Source organism: Melanotaenia boesemani, chromosome 3, assembly GCF_017639745.1.
Source record: "Melanotaenia boesemani isolate fMelBoe1 chromosome 3, fMelBoe1.pri, whole genome shotgun sequence".
In the NCBI taxonomy this organism is placed as follows: Eukaryota; Metazoa; Chordata; class Actinopteri; order Atheriniformes; family Melanotaeniidae; genus Melanotaenia; species Melanotaenia boesemani.
This window is the reverse complement of record NC_055684.1, coordinates 37,384,938-37,403,502: the sequence shown is the minus strand read 5'-3', so window position 1 is coordinate 37,403,502 and position 18,565 is coordinate 37,384,938. Positions and strand designations below refer to the sequence as shown.

Sequence of the window (18,565 nt, the reverse complement as noted above, 5' to 3'; positions counted from 1 at the left end):
AAATTATGATAAAGGGTTGCACACGTGAATTCAGGCTGTATTCAAGGTTAGGCTGATGGGCTTCTCTGACTGTCATATTTGCACTCTCAGCCATCATCTTAATAAAAATGTGCTAATTTAACATTTTCTGTGAAAAAAAATAGAATGAATATTAAATAATTATGCTCACTGTTGTGGTGTCTGCAGTATGAATGTCATTTTAAACGTTAAATAACCTTCTCTGTTCACAACTCTGCAGGGATGTTTTGACTGGCAGTGAGTACGAAATGATGAAAAGACAAGGCAAGAGTTTGCTTTAGTGCATGGCCTTACTCCAGAGATTTACCACAGCTCACATTTAAATCTTCTGTCTGGCTTTAAGTATACACTGCTCTCAACTGAGAGGAAAACTCTCATTTTGGTGCCCAGCTTGGTCTTACCATGCGACTGAGATCACAAATACAAACGGCCCCAATTTGCCAGCTGAGAAAGACGTATTGAGCACGAAATGAGTGGGCACGCTGTATCATCTTACTACTGACCAAGCCACAATACAACATGACAACTATGTCAGGACCAGGAAGTAGATCTCACTGCAACAACACTGATAAACCTGCGCATTGCAAAGGAGGGGGGAAGGAGGAGGAGACGGAGACAGAGGAGCAGACACACAGGATGTGATCCTATCAGCAGGTTTTTTTCAAGAGGTTTTTATAGTCCCATAAGCTGATTTGACACATTTGTGGTGGCAGAAAAAAAAACATCTTACCTCCTGAATGTGCTTGAGGACGCCGACGTGTCTGCAAAAAAATTGGAAAAGATCATTAGACATTAACCAGGAAGGGAAATTTCCAATCCTCCAAAACTATGTTAATTTTTCCTCAAGACTCATTAAATTATTTAAATCATGCCTGATTAGAAAACTACATGAGGAATGGTTGAGTGTGTCGCAGGACACCTGTATAATTGGCTGTCAGGTGCTTTGCATGCAACTTGGTGAATTAGCATAGAAGCAGAAAAGACACAGCTGGAAAGAACTGAACTGCAACACTTATGGTATGGAAATAAAAAACAACTGGATGTTGATGCAGCATGGTGTTTGTGGTGGCATGCTGTGGAGAACACACCCTTGTGAGGAAACCCAAACATGCATTTACTCACGCTCTCTCTGAGTCGACAAGCTCTTTGGCGATGTAGAACGCTCGAGATCGACCATCAATCTGTTTGACAGGGAGGGAGAAGAGGGGGAGATGAATGAACACAGTTAATGTTTAAAGGCTCTCAGTGGGCACTTACGCCTCTCAAACATTAATAGGAACAGCAACGCAGCCGCTAAGGAGGCTGATGAAAAACCAAATTCACTTTTTCTTTAGTTTTGAGCTGTCAAAACAAGACTGATTATTTCATTACATAGCAGCACGGACACGAAGGTTCTCGCAAATAGGAGACTTAAATTCAGATGCATTATTTATGAGAGGCTGTGTGTATAGTGGTGGCAACAATGCTCCCCATTTATTTGCAGGTTAATCACTGGGTCTCAAAACACAAGAGCCAAAGCATAACATTGAGGCCATTTAGGAGTTTGTCAAGAAGGTTCCTTAGATTTTTCAGGGTTATTTTCTTCCTATGTGCAGTATTTCAAATAATTCTGCATTGAAGGCACACTGGTTCTCATTTCCTGGAAAATAACAAACACAAAGCACATCAATTCAAAGAAACTGTTCCTGTCTTTTCATTTTTCCTCTCCAATTTATTGTAACTCTTCTTTGAAGAAAAAGAAAACAAGGAAATGCATGTCTCATGATGAGAAGAGGAGGCTAATATTGGGACAGCAGCAGGACGGGTGGGGTCCACCTCTGAGCTACTGAAAAAAGCACTTTATTGCACAAATATGGGGAAAATTCAAGGCTCATCTAATCAGTTTTAATGTAGAAAATCCAATAATTCCCATTATTAATTATTAAAAGTGAGGCGCGTATGTCTATACTGCTTGCTACAACTTAGGATAAAGAAGAGTTTAGTTTCTACAAAGTTTAGGGAAGGGTTATGTAGAGATAGTGAGAGTTTCTTCTTTAAAACAAGACATAAAATGACACAATATAATCTTATTCATATAATACATAACACAATAAGTTACACAAAACAGACACTCTACATTCAATTCTGTCAAAGATGTAAAATTGGTAAAGGAACACTGTTACATTAGTTCTGGCCAAAGTCATTTTAGTTGTTGATATGTGACACTATAAAAAGTCTTTCAGGAATAACAATCCCAGCATTACCAGGAGTCGCCCTTCTGGGTGATACATGAACGATAGATACCACTGCAGAAGGATCACTAAACACGAAGAAGCAGCATTTAGCTGTTATGCTTCAAACGAGTGGAAAAAACTGCCAGTGAAGATTAAACTTTCATCCAGGTTCGAAAAGCAGAGAGAAATGTAGTTAGAAGAAAATCTTGAATGATGGTGATTGGTGATCATTTAAACGTTTGGTGAAATCAGATGGAAGAAAAACACCAGTAGAACTCTGGGATATGTTTAATAGTGAAACTAAGAACATTTTTCAGGAACAATGTGAAGGGAACTCATGGGATTGGGACTGAACAGCTGTGTAGCCATAGGAAAACCACTAATCGGTGAGGCAAAACGGAGAAAAAAGCTTCAATTTGTTGGGGAGAATAAAGACTGGACTCTGTAGCAATGGAAGAAGGTCATGTGGTCTGATGAGTCCAGATCTACCCTGGTCCAGAGTGATGGAGCATCAGGGTAAGAAGAGAGGCAGATGAGGTGATGCAGCTATCATGCCTAGTGCCTACTGTACAAGCCTGTGGGGCAGTCTACGATCTGGGGTTGCTGGAGTTGCTAGAATCAGGTCTAGAATCAGGTCTAGGATCAGGTCTAGGTTCAGCAACATTATGTGTCTAAAGAATGAGGTCAGCTGACCATCTGAATATACTGAATGAGCAGGTTATTCCATCTTCCCTGATGGCACGGCCATATTCCAATACCAGGATTCATGGGGCTCAGATTGTGAAAGAGTGGTTCAGGGAACAGGAGACATCATTTTCACCCTTGGATTGGCTGCCAGAGAGTCCAGACCTGAACCCCATTGAGAATCTTTGGGATGTGCTTCGTACAGTGGCCATCATCAATACAAGATCTTGGTGAAAACTTTAATACAACACTTGATGAAAATAAATCTTGCAACAGGTGTCCTTTTCGACTCTGAGCTGGACTTTACTCCACACATCAGAAATGTAACAAAAACTGGATTTTATCATCTTGTAAATGTCGCCGGAGTCCGCCCATTTCTCTCCCTCATCAGTATGGAGGTGCTGATGCATGCTTTTATTTCTAGTAGAATAGATTACTATAATGCCTGCTCTCTGGTCTTCCCATAAAGTCTGTTTCAAACTTACCATTACTACAGAACTCAGCAGCATGCGCTCTGAGAAGGACCGGAGGGCAGGAACACATTACACCTGTTTTAAAATCACTGCATTGGCTCATCGTACGTTTCAGGATTGATTTTAAGGTTCTTTTTATAGTTTATAAATGTCTTAATGGACTTGGGTTTTCTTATTTATCTGACATGCTTTTAAATTATGAGCCCCCTCGGACCCTAAAGTCCTCTGATACTGGCCTTTTAGTGGTTCCAAGAGTGAGGACCAAAACAAATGGCGAGGCCTCTTTCCACAACCTTTGTCTGTGGAACAGCCTGCCTGAGAACCTCAGGGCTGCAGATGTTTTTAAAAAGAGGTTTAACATCCACCTCATTAGCTTAGCTTTAAACTGAATTTTTTTTCATCTTAATTTATTTTATATAATTTTGTTATTTTATTTTAATTTTATTCAATTTTATTACTTTTTTTTTTTAGCACATTATTTTATGAAGTCCTTTATGTGTATTTTTATTATTACTGCTCTTAGTTGTTCTTATTGTTTCTTAAGGTTATTTAATCTTTGTTTTAACTCCAGTGTTTTTCTCATGGGGATCCCCCACGCTAGCGGTAGTGCCTGATCGGTCTGGGGGTTGGTGATCGCCCTTGTCGGGGTCCTCCACTGCAGCCTTACGGCTGTGGTGTGGAACCCAGCCTGCCCTGATCTGGGTGGTTGCTATGACGGCGGCCACTGTGGACATGGGTCAACTGGCTCCTGGTTTGGACGGATTCCCATGATGTTGCTTCCTCACAGCAGAATCAAGCCAGATGTTTATCACTTTTAGTATTTCATACCTACATTCAGTTTAGAGACAGAAATTAGGGAGTCATGTTTGTGCAGAATGGGGGAGGGGGGGAACTGCTTTGTTTGTGTGTGTATGCATGTGTGCATAGCATGCCGCACATCTATGTACATAGATTACTTACTCAATTTTTTTTATTTTATCTTTATCTTCTATCTAGTTTTTTAGGTTGTTTTTGTTTCTATTTTAGAATCTTTTGTGGCATTCAGTGTGGACAGCAAAGTAAGAATTTCATTGTTCAGGGAAACTTGTTTTCTTACTCGGCAAATGACAATAAACACTTTAAATCTTGAATCTTGAATCGTGTGTATGTATGTGTATGCGTGTGACTGTGTGGAAAAGAGACTATAATAAGCATTTTTTGTTATTTTATTGCTATGTTATCTATTTTAGTAGGCCTGTTTTATTTTAATTTAAATTGTTTTTCTTTTATCATGTTTACTCAGTGTTGCCTTCAGCATGAAAAGCACTTTAAAAATAAAGTTTGATTTGATTTGATTTTTTCTAAAGTATATTCCATCACTTACCTGCCGGTCATAACCTTGCTCTCCAATCCCGTCTTCCTCCTCTGAGGTTCGCCCGTGGTCCTCATCTGCTAACTGCCCAGCAGAGGTGGGGTTCATTGGGAAAGGCTCTGTGTAGGCACTGCCAAATGGGGAAAAGACAGCATGACTACAGCACAGTAGTACTGTTATAACACATCTGTATTCAAGAACCCGTTAACGAGCACTGCATTAACAATAAAAAATTACATTGAATATTTTCATTTGGGACTGCTAAGGAGCATGAAGGACACACATCCCCAGCAGTGCACTTAGAGCAAAAAGCCACCATATTCTCAAAGGACATTCACAAAACACCAAGCAAGGCTCCCAATTCTTTATAAATGCATGTTTTTTTCTTCTTCCTGTGTGCATCTCTAAGCATTTCAGTCCTCATGCAGAGCCCTCCAGTGGCACACTGTAATCCCTTTCCCAGTCTGTTCCTGCAGAGGTGGGACCTTTGCAAGTGTGTGCTCCTTTTGTGTGCCATTATACCTATGGGGGATAAACTACAGGTCATTTTGCATTTAATCCCTTTAAATGCAACCTGCGCTAATTATTAATGCCCTCTGGTCCATTAAGACCATCCAGTATATTTGGCAGCATTCACATCAGCAGGAGGTAAACTGGATTTAAAAAGGTAACACATGGATGTGACACTGTTGGCAGTTGTAACCTAGATGGCAATTTTATGGCACATTGCAGAGTGCAGTTTTTGCAAAATTGAAGAAATGCAATTTGCTATTACTTGAGTTCTGCTAAGGTGAGGATTACAGTACTGTTTGTACTGTAATAAAACATATAATACTACTGATAATGTCCATCAGGTCCTGACTTTATAATTATTGTAAGGATTCGTCCGTTTTTACCACTCCACACTTCTTACACTGACTGTATTTCCTTGTATTTGGTTTATTTCAGTTCTTTTGAAAATAATGTTTTATTATATAGAAAAGCAACATACAAAAAAAAATTTTCTCTATTTTTTTATAGTTTGTCGAACAAATTTGTTTTGCCAAGAGGAGTTTTATGGATACAGGGTCCTTTTGATAATCTGATTATTTATTTAAATTATTATTTATTTATTTTGAATTACAGAATTTAAATAATATTACTGGACAAAAAAAAAACAAAACAGAGAAGCTTGAACAGAAATGAAAAGGAGAGTAGAGAAAAAGAAAGACAAGGCAGAGATACAACAGATAGAAGTCAATGATCCGTCTTTCCAAACAAAAACAGACCAACTGTGTGCACAGAAACACAACAGAGACTTTTCTAAGGCTTTTACAGGAACATAATGATGACAATCATCATGAGCACCTACAAGAGACAAGCAAGCTAAAAAATAAACAAAAGAAACAAACAAACATATATCACAGCAAAATCAGAGTACCAGAAACACACACACACACACACACACACAGAAAACCTAAACAAAAGTAGCTCTTAGTGTATAAGCCCACTGGAGAACTCAGTGACTGTGTCAGCATGCAGAGTCTGAGGACTCAAAGATGAGTATGATCATGCAAGTAAATGCGACCATGCCTCCACGAAGGTTAGAAGCAGACCGTGGCGGACCAGAGACCCGGGCGATCAGCAGCAGTACCTGAGCACGAATCCCAGTCACCCCACCACCAAGACGACCCCAGACCCGTCCAGAAGGTGGCAGAGAAAGGCCCCAGCCAGAACCCCGCACGGTCACCGGGCAAAGGCGCGGCAGTCCAAGACTGGCAGCTGCTGACCCCCCTGGTCACCGGCCATTCTGAGCTGGCAGAGTGCAGGGCCCAGGAGCCCAAAAAGCTGCCCCTCTCACTCAAGGCAGAGGGTCTGTACCACGCCCAGGAGGACCAGGCCCCACCAGATGACCACCGTACGTCAACCAGGGAACCATCACCACTCCACCCCTCCCCTCACCTCACCTCCCGTCACCCACCCCCATACACCCTCCACCTTCTGGCAGATTGAAATGTATAAATGTCTCATTTTAAATCTCTCCTTCTTTCCACACTCTGTAAATTAAACAATATCACAACAGCAGATAATTATGATTAGACTATGCATACATACACCAGTTAATAGAGGATGCCAGAGTTTTGTCCCACACCAAATGCACCAACTTTGGCCAGTTCTTTTAGGGCTAGAATATGGTAGAGTCATAAAACACTGGAGTATGCATATTTCCAGATATTTCATTTAGATATCTGACTCATGAGGCCAATGAGTTATAGTCACTCACTGCAACACTTTGTCAATAGATTTTGTGTTGCTTCACAGCATTTCAAAAAGTATTTGAGAAGAACAAGAAAAGATATGTCAAATATATTTTCCCTTAGTTAACCAAATGAAATTATTTACTTAGATACTTTCTCTAAACTATAGGACGTATAAAACAGACTGTTATAAGTTTGGTATAAATAAGATGAAACAGGTACAATGAAAATTCATTATGCAATTACTCTACCATGTAATGATTATTTACCCATGATGCCTTAAACAGCCCCTTGAGCCTTCAGTGGAGAGTAGAGGGCTTTTAAAAGACTAAAGGTTAACAGAGTTACCCGGTGGACTTAATTTCCATTCAGAGCTCCCTCTCATTCTCTCTCTCTCTCCTATACAACACACAAACACTGATAAACCTTATTGGGTGGGCTGGTGAAAGCACCTACAGCCCATTACTCATGGCTGAACTCAGAGTAGAGAGGTCATCCTAGCCTGGGCTCCTGGGTGATGCAGGGAAGGAAAGAAAAACTGGAGGGACTGTTCTTTGAACTCATTCTTCAGCTCTGATTTATCATACAATCTATCAAATGACCGAGAGTGAGTCTCTGCTGAGAAGTTTCACCTTCACCTTTTCATCTTTAAGCATGAACATCACCACAATCTCAATTATTTATGATGTTTCACAAAATGGAAAATTGCTCTTAAAAATGGGTCAAATTTGTTATATCTTACAACATTGATGTTATTATAAAAATATCTTTGCCCACCTTAGAATATCTAGTTTACCACATGTAATAAGAGTTTGTATTGCTGTAATACAGAAAACTTCTTACAGGAGCATTAAGGCAATGCTTCCCTGTTAGCTGGCTGTTTTCAACAACATGACAAATCTACTGTGTCAAATTCAAAGGAGGAAACAATGAAAGAACAAGGTATTCCACCATGGTAGACAGTGAATTTGATGGTGCGTGTAATATCTAACTCAAATGAGCTAAACACAGAGTACTGAAATATACATTAGGACAAGCCTTGTCCCACTTGTAATGGTGCTATTAGAGGTAATAGGACCAGCTGAATGGGATCATTAGCTCACTAACTATAGATAACTGGGATACCAATGAGGAGGAATACTAGTAGATAGGCAGTTTTAAAATGTTTGCTGTTTTTAGGATGGTTAGACTCTGGTTTCTGTGGGGCTGCTATAGTAAGAAATAATTTATAAGACAGTGGATTTTAACTGCTGCTGTCTTGGTTGTGATGTGACAGACTTTTCTTCTACATTTGGATAGGTGGTGATTCAGGGCCACATATACAAGCTTTATCATCTCTCTTAATTGTAAAAGTCTGGAACATTACATAGTTTAAGTAGAAATTTCTCTGCATAGGTCTTTAATTTTACATGGGGCAGCACATCACTCTTAATACACAGTTATGCTGATGTGGGGATCTTTATCCATCAGCCTCTGAACTCATGGTGACACTGCTTTGCTTATCTCAGAAAAGATTTTTTTCTGCTGAAAAGACATTTTAAAAGACTAAAGTCACCAGTGAAATGGCATTCACAACTGGTCCAATCACAAGTGAGTATCTGAGAGCACTAGCATATGTACAGTGAAGATTTCTGAAGTGTACTACTAATGTAAGATGAAGTTAGAATAACTGGTGTAGAAGTACCCTTTATTTAGCCAAAGATGGTAAAACAACTGCAACGTTGAATTTAGATTTATGTCAAGTTTCCTCACTTCCTCACAAACTCAGAGCTTCTTGGCAACACACAACCCATAAATGTACTTCAATATGCATAGTGTCCATTACAGTGGACATCTATTTTCTGGTATACGGATGGATGAGGATGGTATATTCACAAATTAGCCACTTCAGTGGACATAAGTGAGTCATCAAATACAGTTATGGAAAATAAATAACTATATTATAAAATTTAATAGAGACACACATTGTAATCTCCAAATGAGACTGAGTAACAAACAGGAAAAGAAAACGACATAGCTCTGTCTTAATAGAATAAATATATTATATAAATATGACAGAATATTATTTTATACATATTTTTATAAAATAACTAAAAAAAAAAAAAAAAAAGCCAAATAAGAAACAAAAAATAAGCCCCACTTTATTTATTTATTTTTTTACAGTATTGTAGATTATTTCTCTTTTTGTGAATTTACTAAAAGGACATGCAGAAATTCAAATCTAATTTCTCTCCCCCTTCAATAACAGTATGGCCCTGCCATTTCTATAACTTATCCCAATAAAGAGGTTTTAAAGTACTATACAGTATCTCTGATTGAGTCATACAAAACTAGATATAACTACCACTTTAAAGTTCTGTTGCTGGTCTAAAAAAAGTACAGAATCAAAATACATCAGTGACCTCTTGACCCAGTATGAACCTACCAGAACCCTCAGGTCAACTGGACCCAGTTTCTTATCAGTTCCCAGAGTCAGAACCAGACATGGAGAAGCTGCATTCAGCTTCTATGCTCCACATGTCTGGAACAAACTCCCAGAAAGCCTCAGATCAGCTGAAACACTGAGTTTATTTAAATCCAGGGTAAAGACCCACCTGTTCTCTGCTGCATGGAACTAGTTTTTATTTATAAGTCCAGATCTGCATTTGGTTCTTTTAAGCTGGAATTTTAAACTTGATCATGTTTTTATACTGTTTTTAATCCAACGTTCTTTCTTTTTTTTCCTTTTTAATGTTAAATTATGCTTCTTGTATTCTGTAAAGCACTTTAAATCACGCTGTCATTAAATTGTGCTACGGACAAACTTGCCTTGCCATGGAACTGAAGATAGTCTGAAGCTGTTCAAAGTGGCACAACTACATTAGACATGGTCTTCCTGGCTGAACCACACCTCATTATGTCATTTAAAGGAAAGTATCAAAGCCCTCACCCCATAACAGCGAACCCCCTTCCTCCCACCTTATCCTATCTATCCTCCCTTTTCTCCACCTCCATACCTCCCACCAAGGCCCCACCCTCGTCCTGCATTTCCTGTAAACAGGCTGGTGGGAAGCTCCTGGGCTACATGCTTCCTCCCCGGGGATGACCTGGCTGTGACCTCAGAGCGACTGGCACCAGGCCTGGCGAGCCAGAGACACACCCTGTCCACCACCTCACTGCATTGCACACCACCCAGTACAACAATGTGCTTAAGATGGCTCCCTCATCACTTTTAACACTAACATAACAGTGGGTGGAGGTGGTGTTTTAAAGGCCATGCCAGGGCATTGTCATCACACTTAAGAGGCTTGTGTTGAACTCTTAGAGGCAAAAATGAAGCCAAAGGGTAAGCCAGATATATACAGCTCTTTAAACACCAGCAGGTCATGCTAAGTATAGTAATGATGAATATCTTCATTACCATAAATCTGCTTAAAGCTGAACCACTTAAAGTTGACTTTAAAGGGACACCGAAATGTCTCTAAGCTAAGCAAAAGACTCAAATCCTGAACTTTCTAGATAAATATGCCGTTTTTAATGCTATCATTTGTTGTTGCATGGTTGCCTAGCAACGACAGTTCTGCTGAGACTGCAACCTCAGCAGCAACTTCATCTTTGATAAAGCAGCACAGAGATGTAACTTAGTTGGATTGCACATATATGCATCTAACTTACACACACACACACCTGCAAACAAGCACTTTGGTTTTGAATTAGGATGAATCATTAGTGTGGTTTTTGTTTATCCATTGTACTGTATTGTAGGTTGCTAATTAACGGTTCTCTTTGCCTGGTTTGAATGTTTGTGTTAACATAGCATCTAAACACTGGTGTACATTAATCACACAAGTAGAAACAAGGCAGCCCTGGTGGGCAGAAGCTTTGTACGCTCTCCTTAAAATGCATGTCTGCGACTGCAGGCACAACCCTTTTATGTGCACCACAAAAATCCAATTGTACCTCAAGTCTGCAGCCATGCTGTGTTGAATGTGTTCTTAATAAATTACTGTCATCTTCATCTGAGTGACATTATACAGCAGTAGATGTAAAGGGGTTTAGAGCAAGATGTACTCACAAAAGCAAACAAAAAGCAGTTTTTTTTGTTCTTTTTGTTTTTACATGTGAATTGGCACATCCATATATGCACTCCTCACATGAACGTAAACCAGGCCTGCCTCTTTCCAAAGAGTGCCCCTGGTAACAGGAAAATCTCCAGTGGGAATGAAGGCATGGTGACAGGATGGATAGACCCTTTGCATCCTTATGGGCTGTGTGAGACCTCAAGCACACAATAACCCACACTGATAACATCACTATGACACAAAGAGCCTGCACCAAATAACTGTTGTCTAGGAAATGGGAAGGTCTCAGATTCAGAGATTTATGTTCAAGGTTTACTGGCTCACTGCAAAGTGATAGTTGGGAGATACTGTCCATACTTTTATACAGTGTGCTGCTTTCTTTAAACCATTTAAAACAAGATGTTGAAACATTTACCAAACACAGAATCTGCAAAATAACCATGAAACAAAAACAAAAGCTATGTGTTCATTAACCATAAGCTAAGGTCATCTAAAAAAGTAAAAAAAATAAATTAAGGCAGAAGCTTTTTGAATCAAGATGATCATGGGAATTCTTCATAATGACCCATCCCTTTGACTGCACAGAGGTCATCAAACACAACTTTTTATTAAGACTATGGGGGGAAGACTGTGCTCTGTAATGACTCAAGCTGCGGTGCAGGCTGGGATAATTTTGTACAGTCTGATCGTGGTGACTACTCACTCCATCACACACTGCAGTAAATCCTGGACCCCCTCAAGGGCCCTGTGAAAGAGAAACACTCAGGAGAAAGCTTCTTTAATAAAAGCCCTCCTAAACTTAAACATCGGTGTCAGGTTGGGGAGAGCAATTACACCAGAAACTGCTCTTGCTTTATTTCTATTGTTCATAGAAGACAACCTACAATTCTGCTTTATTGTTGTAAACCTTGTTTTCTGCTCCTTCCTATTAACACCTCCACTCCTCTGGTGCTCTCACGTTCTTTTTTTAACCTCCTCCACTTCAGTGTGTGAATGAACTCCCCCTCCTCTGCCCATTTCTTCACTTTTAATTGCATCGATAATGACTTTTGCTAATGTGTACGAGCTGCACTCAGTGAGCTACCTCATTGCCATTACCTGTCCTATCGGGTCAGACTTGCGTAGGAAGCAGCAGCACCAGATGTGACCTCTAAATTTGCTGATTGAAAAGCAGAAGTAAGCTCCCCCACAAGCATTATCCATCTTCCCAAAGCCAGTGATGCTTGACACAACAGGCTGCCCGTTTCTCACACAGAACACACCCTGAACAAGAAGGGACTCCAACTGCACTTATCCAGGTTTTGTTTTTTGCTCATTTGAGATACAGTACAATGTGAGAATATCTATCAGTGATACAGAGGTAGCTCAACTGGTTGAGAGGCCTCCTCCTGTACAGAGGCTACAGCTCCTCAGTGTTCAAGTTTGAGTCCCGGCCTACCCTTCCCCGCTCTCTCCAACCCACCTTTCCTGTCCAGCTACTGTTAAAAAATAAAGGCCATTAAAGCCCAAAAATATTTAAAAAATAGATGCCTTTGTGAGTGAATGAGTATGGCCAAAGTATATCATCTGACTAGTTCACAAGCAATTTCAGATAAAAGCTCATGTCTTTTGCAAAAAGCAAAGTTGATACAATTTAAAACACAGAATAAGCTGCAACACAATGAATGATCATAAATAAAAATGTATTATGAGCTTATTATAATAAAATCATCTAAAATAGATGCTGTATTTCTGTATACAGTACTGTACTATTTAATATTTTCCTATGAAACTAATTCATTTTTAAATAGCTTGTTTTGTCCAAATTTAGAACAAATTCAACAAAATTCCATATGAGATGGTCCTTATGGGCCACAGTCCTGCAGGTTTTGGATGTTCCCTGAATCAGGCTAAAGGGTCAATTCGAACTGGACGACAAGCTGTTGAGAAGAGCTATTTAACTCGAATCAGGTGTGTCGGAGCAGGAAACATCTGTGACCTTCGAGGACTGGAGTTGCCCATCCCTGCTGTAATCCATTAATTACTTTGCCTGTACTAACTATACCATCACCCATGTGGACAGATCAAAAACCTTTGAGCATAGTATATAAACCAAGAGTACAGGTTTACATCTAAAACCCAAGATAAGCGATTAAGCACACAGGTGTTTTTTTTCTTGTAGATGTTGTATTTAGTCCCGCTATCATGACAGCTGCATGGGGCACCATTGTGATGGGGTAGATTCTGCAGTGGAAAAACAAAGTTCTCCACTGCAGCATCGCTTATTAGAAGTTCTACTGGCATTTCTTAAGTGCAAGGAAATAAACATCTATCCCTAGATAGAACTAGAGACCAGGTTTAAGTTAAGGCATGATGTAAAGATTTTGTTTAGATGAAAGAAAAGAAATGAACTGTTCTACTTACCTTTCAGTGTCTGTTTTTGATGACTGGAGCTTGCTGTCAATCCCAGGGAAGCTGTTCATATCCACGTAGCCATCATTTTCATTGCAAAGAGCTGCTGTGCGGCTTGGATTCTCAAAAAACTCTGTAACTGTGTGGGATCTGGCAGGTCTTCCTGGAATCTGGATGTTCTCATAGTCTGAGCTCATGGCTGGGATGTTTTCATAGTCTGAGGTATCTGCACTGGGAAATGAGATGGAACGAGGTTTGGTCAAAGGTAGCGGCATGACAGAGCGGCGAGAGCGCTCCTCAAAGGACTCCACTCTGGAGACACTCCTGCCAAAAGCTTTAGGGTCTCCCTTTCTCCTAAGGTGGTCTTTGTAGAGGACAAAGGTAGATGGGAGGTCTGACGGGTGCTGCTGGGGGTTCACCATGCGGGACTGAAGTTGGGGAGAGCTGCCAGTGCTTCTGCGATCAAGCTCTATGACTCTCAAAGGGCCGTGGTGGCTGGACTCAGAAGAAGAGCGTGAGGAGCGAACACTTCCATCACTAAAACCCTTTGAATCTGTCTTCTTCTTGAACTTGAATGCCAGAAAGCGTTTGATTGAGGTCTTCTTCTTCTTAGGTATTTCACTGGGTTCATGCTGGACCAGGAGGGCTGGTGAACTCTTAGTCACTGGTCTTTTAGTGATGTATGCTAGCTCAAAAGGTGGAGGTATGTCCACTAGAGATGTTGGTGTGGAAATGCCGCTGGATGACTGATGGCTACGCTGAGAGAAGCTTCCAGAAGAGGTTATGACACATGGAAGGGAAAGGGTGTCATCCTTCCTCTTTATCCTGATCTCATCTTTCACCAAGTGGTCCTTCTCTGTTGAGGTGGTCGACGACAATTCTGGACCCTCTGCAGACCGAGAGTATAGCAGGAAGCGACGAGACTTCACAGATGGAACAGAGTTGACTCCTGGCTGCTGTGATTGGCTGAGAGGTTCACTGTTCTTATCCAAGGCTACAGTGCAGTAGTCATTAGTCTGGTATTCTGTCCCAGTTTCTTCTGGTACAGTTTCTGGGACATAACCTGGAATCTTTCCAGAATAGGATCGTGATCTGGTGACAATAGTCTTTCGATCAAGTGCCAAAAAGTTCTCTCCTTCCGAGTCAAACCCAGCCTCTTCATATATATGTTCTTCACTGTCTGAGTCTGTGTCTTCATAGTAAGGCACAATATGGCAGTCCAGTTCTTCAATGTCTTCTTCAAAGGCCTCAGTGGTGTGGGCAAACACCACCCTGTTGGTGAGCTCTGGGGTGCGGCCTAGGTCTAGGTCTGCTGGCACTGTGATGTTGCACAACCTGAGGCGAGGTTGGCAGCTTTTTCTCTGGCTGCGGAAAGCCTGCTCTCGCATAGCTGTCCTCTCTTTTGCAGTTTTTACTCTGATATTTTTCTTTCCCGTATCCTCCTCTTCATCCTCATCACCTATCTCGACATAATCCTCAGATGAGACACATTCAGATTGATCAAAGTTTTCGGCTTTTGGGCAGAGCGAATCGTCAATATCTGCATATTCATCTGCTGAGTCATTGTCTTTTGCTTTGTCATTAGACAGTTCTGCCCCCTCCTCAGACTCTTGTGAGTGGGCTTGCTTGTCTTCGAGTTTGTCCACGTCATCTGATGACACATAGTACGGTTCCTGGTTTGAGGCATCTTGTGTTTCAGCTTCATTTGCAGCTGAGGTTTTATCATCATCATCATCATCTGGATTCCACTCAGGGTCAGCAGTGCCACTTAGATTTCCTGGAACAGCCCCAATGACAGAATAAGGCCCGAACACATCCTCAGTACTGGCTGTAAATCGGAAACAGCCAGAGACATCCTTGGTGGCTCTTTCTGGTTGCCAAACCTCTGTATCCCCTGTTTCGGCTGGGTCACATGATTCACATGTATCACTAGCATCATCTGTGGGGCCAATCACATCGTAGGGATATTCCTCAGTTACAGTTGGAAGCACACTGAATCCAAAAGCAAAACCTCCAGCTTCGATTTCAGTCTCATTTGTGACTAAGCAACCATGAATATCTTCACTTTGCTCAATATGTGCTTCATTAGGTCCATTATCTTTGTTCTCATCACCATAACTGGACTGTGTTTGATTAAGGTTTTTTCTTTCTGCATTTTCATCTGAATGCCCTGCAGGACAACAAAATTCTTCAGTCTTTTTAGCTGATTGCTGTCCCTCCTCTTCCTCATGCCCTGCTTCATCCTCTGGTTCAGTTGAAGGAAGTGGAGGTGTTGATGCATTTTCATCATCTGTGTGGTCACCAGCTTCAGGCTGAATCACGTCATTGTCAGTGTTATCATCTTCAGTAGTGTTGATCAAATCATCAGCTTTGACTGTGTCCTCGGAGCCTACGCTGTCTACATCCCCATCTTCATCTAATATTTCTTCTTTTTCTGTTCCCACCACAGATTCTCCTTCTGCTAACCCCTCTTTATTTCCTCCTGCGCCACAGTCACTAACCCCTTCCTCTGCCTCTTTTTTCTCCTCTTTGTGATTCTCCTCTGCTATTTCATGGAGATCCCCGCTCTCCCCATCGGAGTGATCCAGTTCTCCGTTACTGATAGAAAGACTCTGTCGAGGGCTGGGCTCTCCATGTGGGTGAGGTTGATACAGGGGTCTGGGCTTGGGAGCGACAGGGGGTTTTGGTCCATGAATAGGAGGATAAGGTTTTGACATCAGCTTGGACTGCACTTTGATGGTGAGATGACTGCGGACCTTTGGTCGAGGGACTTGCAGTGGATTCTGAAAATCTGTACAAGGAGAATGAAATAAAATAAGTTACTTGAGTACTTTTTACTGTTTACTTACTACCTATGATTACGTAAGGGTTAAAATGTGGCCCATGTATGTGTATTGACTGCTGAGAGGAAGCTATGTCCAGTACAACAGGCTGTGACAAGCAGAGAGATGCAGGGGACATTATCAGCAGGAAAAACAACAGAGCCACCGAGTACTTGGAGGAGGAACAATAATACCTCCGTCTGGGAAATGACACATAAAGATTGGGGGTTTATATAAGGGTTGGATAAATACTTTATTAGCTGATTATAATTGCTTTTAAACATCAACATATTTAATTATTAAGGGGCTCAGTGTTTTTTCAACAACCCCTTTCCCAGCTTTGGGGGACATTTTAAAATAATTGTTCAGTTCAGATTAGTGCAGAACACTGATTATGAAATTTAGGCTTGTCATGGAATACATCCATTTGTAACAAAGTATGTACACCCCTGTCTCTTCCTGTTATTTAGTACCTGCCCTGACGCACATCCTATTAAACCCTGCATGCACTCGGGTTATCTCTAGTGTTTTGCTTAGTCTTTCTACCAGTGCTTTGTTCTTTCTCATTTTAGTTCTCCAGGCATCAGTGTCTTGAAAGACTTACAGCTATATATCACTTTCATCAGAACCTTAATGATTTTTTTTCTAATATTAGCATCACAACACTCTTGTTTTCAAGAACTCTGGATTCATTAACCAGTCCAGCTGAGCCTCAGTGAAGGACTCCACACAGGATGTCCATGGGGGAAGGCCATTAACAGCGAGGCCCCCCATCACTCCTCCATAAACCTCTCTCGGAGTATGCGTATTCGCAATACAAATGGACTTCCTTCTCCTCATTCTTTCTCAATTCTCACGCACACAGAAACACAACCGCACATATAAGTGAGCACAGTCTTTTTTTCAGAAAAAGGTCCTTTGAGTGCGCCAAAGAACAATAAAAGAGGGGAGAGAAAACAAGAATCCCAGTCTGACAAAAGCACCCAACTGCAAACAACAGGATGTGAATTATGCAACAAGAATTCAATTAAAACAAATGTTTGAGAAACAAAGGAAGAGATGGACACTGGGACCTTGACTGTGCCAAACTTACAGGATATGATTTCACACTGTTCTGATTATGAATGTCACCATTAAACCATAACAACCTGTCTGATATCTGGTGACAACATTTCAGAGAAAACAAAACTAGTTTTTATTATTAGTAAAGATTGTGTTTGAGAAATGTTACTGAGCACAGAAGAACAGCTCTTACTTTCTTGGACTTGGGAAAATTGCCGCAACTCTTGCAAAACAGTTAAACCTTCAAAGAGAAAGTCTGGCTCAGTTTAAATACACACATTTCTATTTTTACCCCAAACATAGATCGGTAATATGGGATCCACATTATTCCTGGACTTCCACAGATAGCACACAAACCTACTGCTACAGAATAGATTTTTATTACTTAATCGTTTATATGCCATTTATCTCACCCATTTCAGGAGTAGCATCATCAGTAGCTGTATAGAAACTTGTAGAAATTGTATGTTACCTGAGCACCTCTCACATCAAGTTGAAATGCGGGAAATTAACAGATGAAATGCAGTCTAATTACAAACACTATTAACTTTCATTAATAAACACCACCATCCCTCATTAACGCACGCGCATTGCCAAACGTGAAACATTTAAAGTTACGTTTTAGGACTCTTATTGTCCACATCACACATTCACAACCAACCTGCATTCATTGTGGGACATCATCATCCACGGCAGCCTACTGTTGTCCACATTTTCCCCCAAAGCAGATTGTCCCTCCACCTCCAAAGATGACGCGGAAACTTAATCCAAACACATGGCGAATACTGAGAGAGAACCGAGTTGTGACAAAGAAGTCATCATCTTGCCCTTCTTTAGCAGACTCGCGCAAGGTGCTTCTTTTCTTCTCGCGGAGCGGGACACTGGAGCTCTCAGCTCTCAGTCAGCGTGCATCTCCACTCCTCCTCCTGCAGAGCACTGGTGCGCTCCTGTGCATGTGGAAACGGGAGGGTGCTGTTTGGCGCTTCCTGAGGCTGGACCTTCACGGAGCGCAAGCCACGCAAGATGTTTTCCTTTTTTTCTTCTTCTGCTTCTTATTCTTTTTTTTCTTTTTTTAAACACCATTTTAGCTTATTCACCTAAGTTATTATAATAATTTTCGTCGTATGCACAATCCTGTTTTGTTACAGGGCACAGATGTGTTCAAAGAGCGCCATATAAGAACAACTAAGGTTGAACTGGAGGGCACCAAATCTGCTAAAATAAGAGGGGATTTGCACTATAAGTATAAAGCT

The 18,565-nt window shown here is 40.9% G+C and overlaps 1 protein-coding gene across 2 annotated transcripts in view; it reads right to left on the bottom strand.

Moving 5' to 3' along the window:
- Nucleotides 1-18,322, bottom strand: part of fgd5a (FYVE, RhoGEF and PH domain containing 5a) — a 36,675-nt gene extending 18,353 nt beyond the window's left edge. Inside the window, exons 1-5 of one of the 2 annotated variants that reach the window (XM_041980624.1) lie at nucleotides 17,974-18,322; nucleotides 13,441-16,219; nucleotides 4,752-4,869; nucleotides 1,141-1,199; nucleotides 749-779 (exon numbers count right to left, since the gene is read on the bottom strand). In XM_041980624.1, the coding sequence (XP_041836558.1) occupies nucleotides 749-779; nucleotides 1,141-1,199; nucleotides 4,752-4,869; nucleotides 13,441-16,219; nucleotides 17,974-17,983 (2,997 nt within the window). In that variant the 5' untranslated portion in view covers nucleotides 17,984-18,322. The remainder of the gene's footprint in view (nucleotides 1-748; nucleotides 780-1,140; nucleotides 1,200-4,751; nucleotides 4,870-13,440; nucleotides 16,220-17,973) is intronic. The other variant, XM_041980625.1, reaches the window with a different exon arrangement.
- Nucleotides 18,323-18,565: the final 243 nt, after the last annotated feature.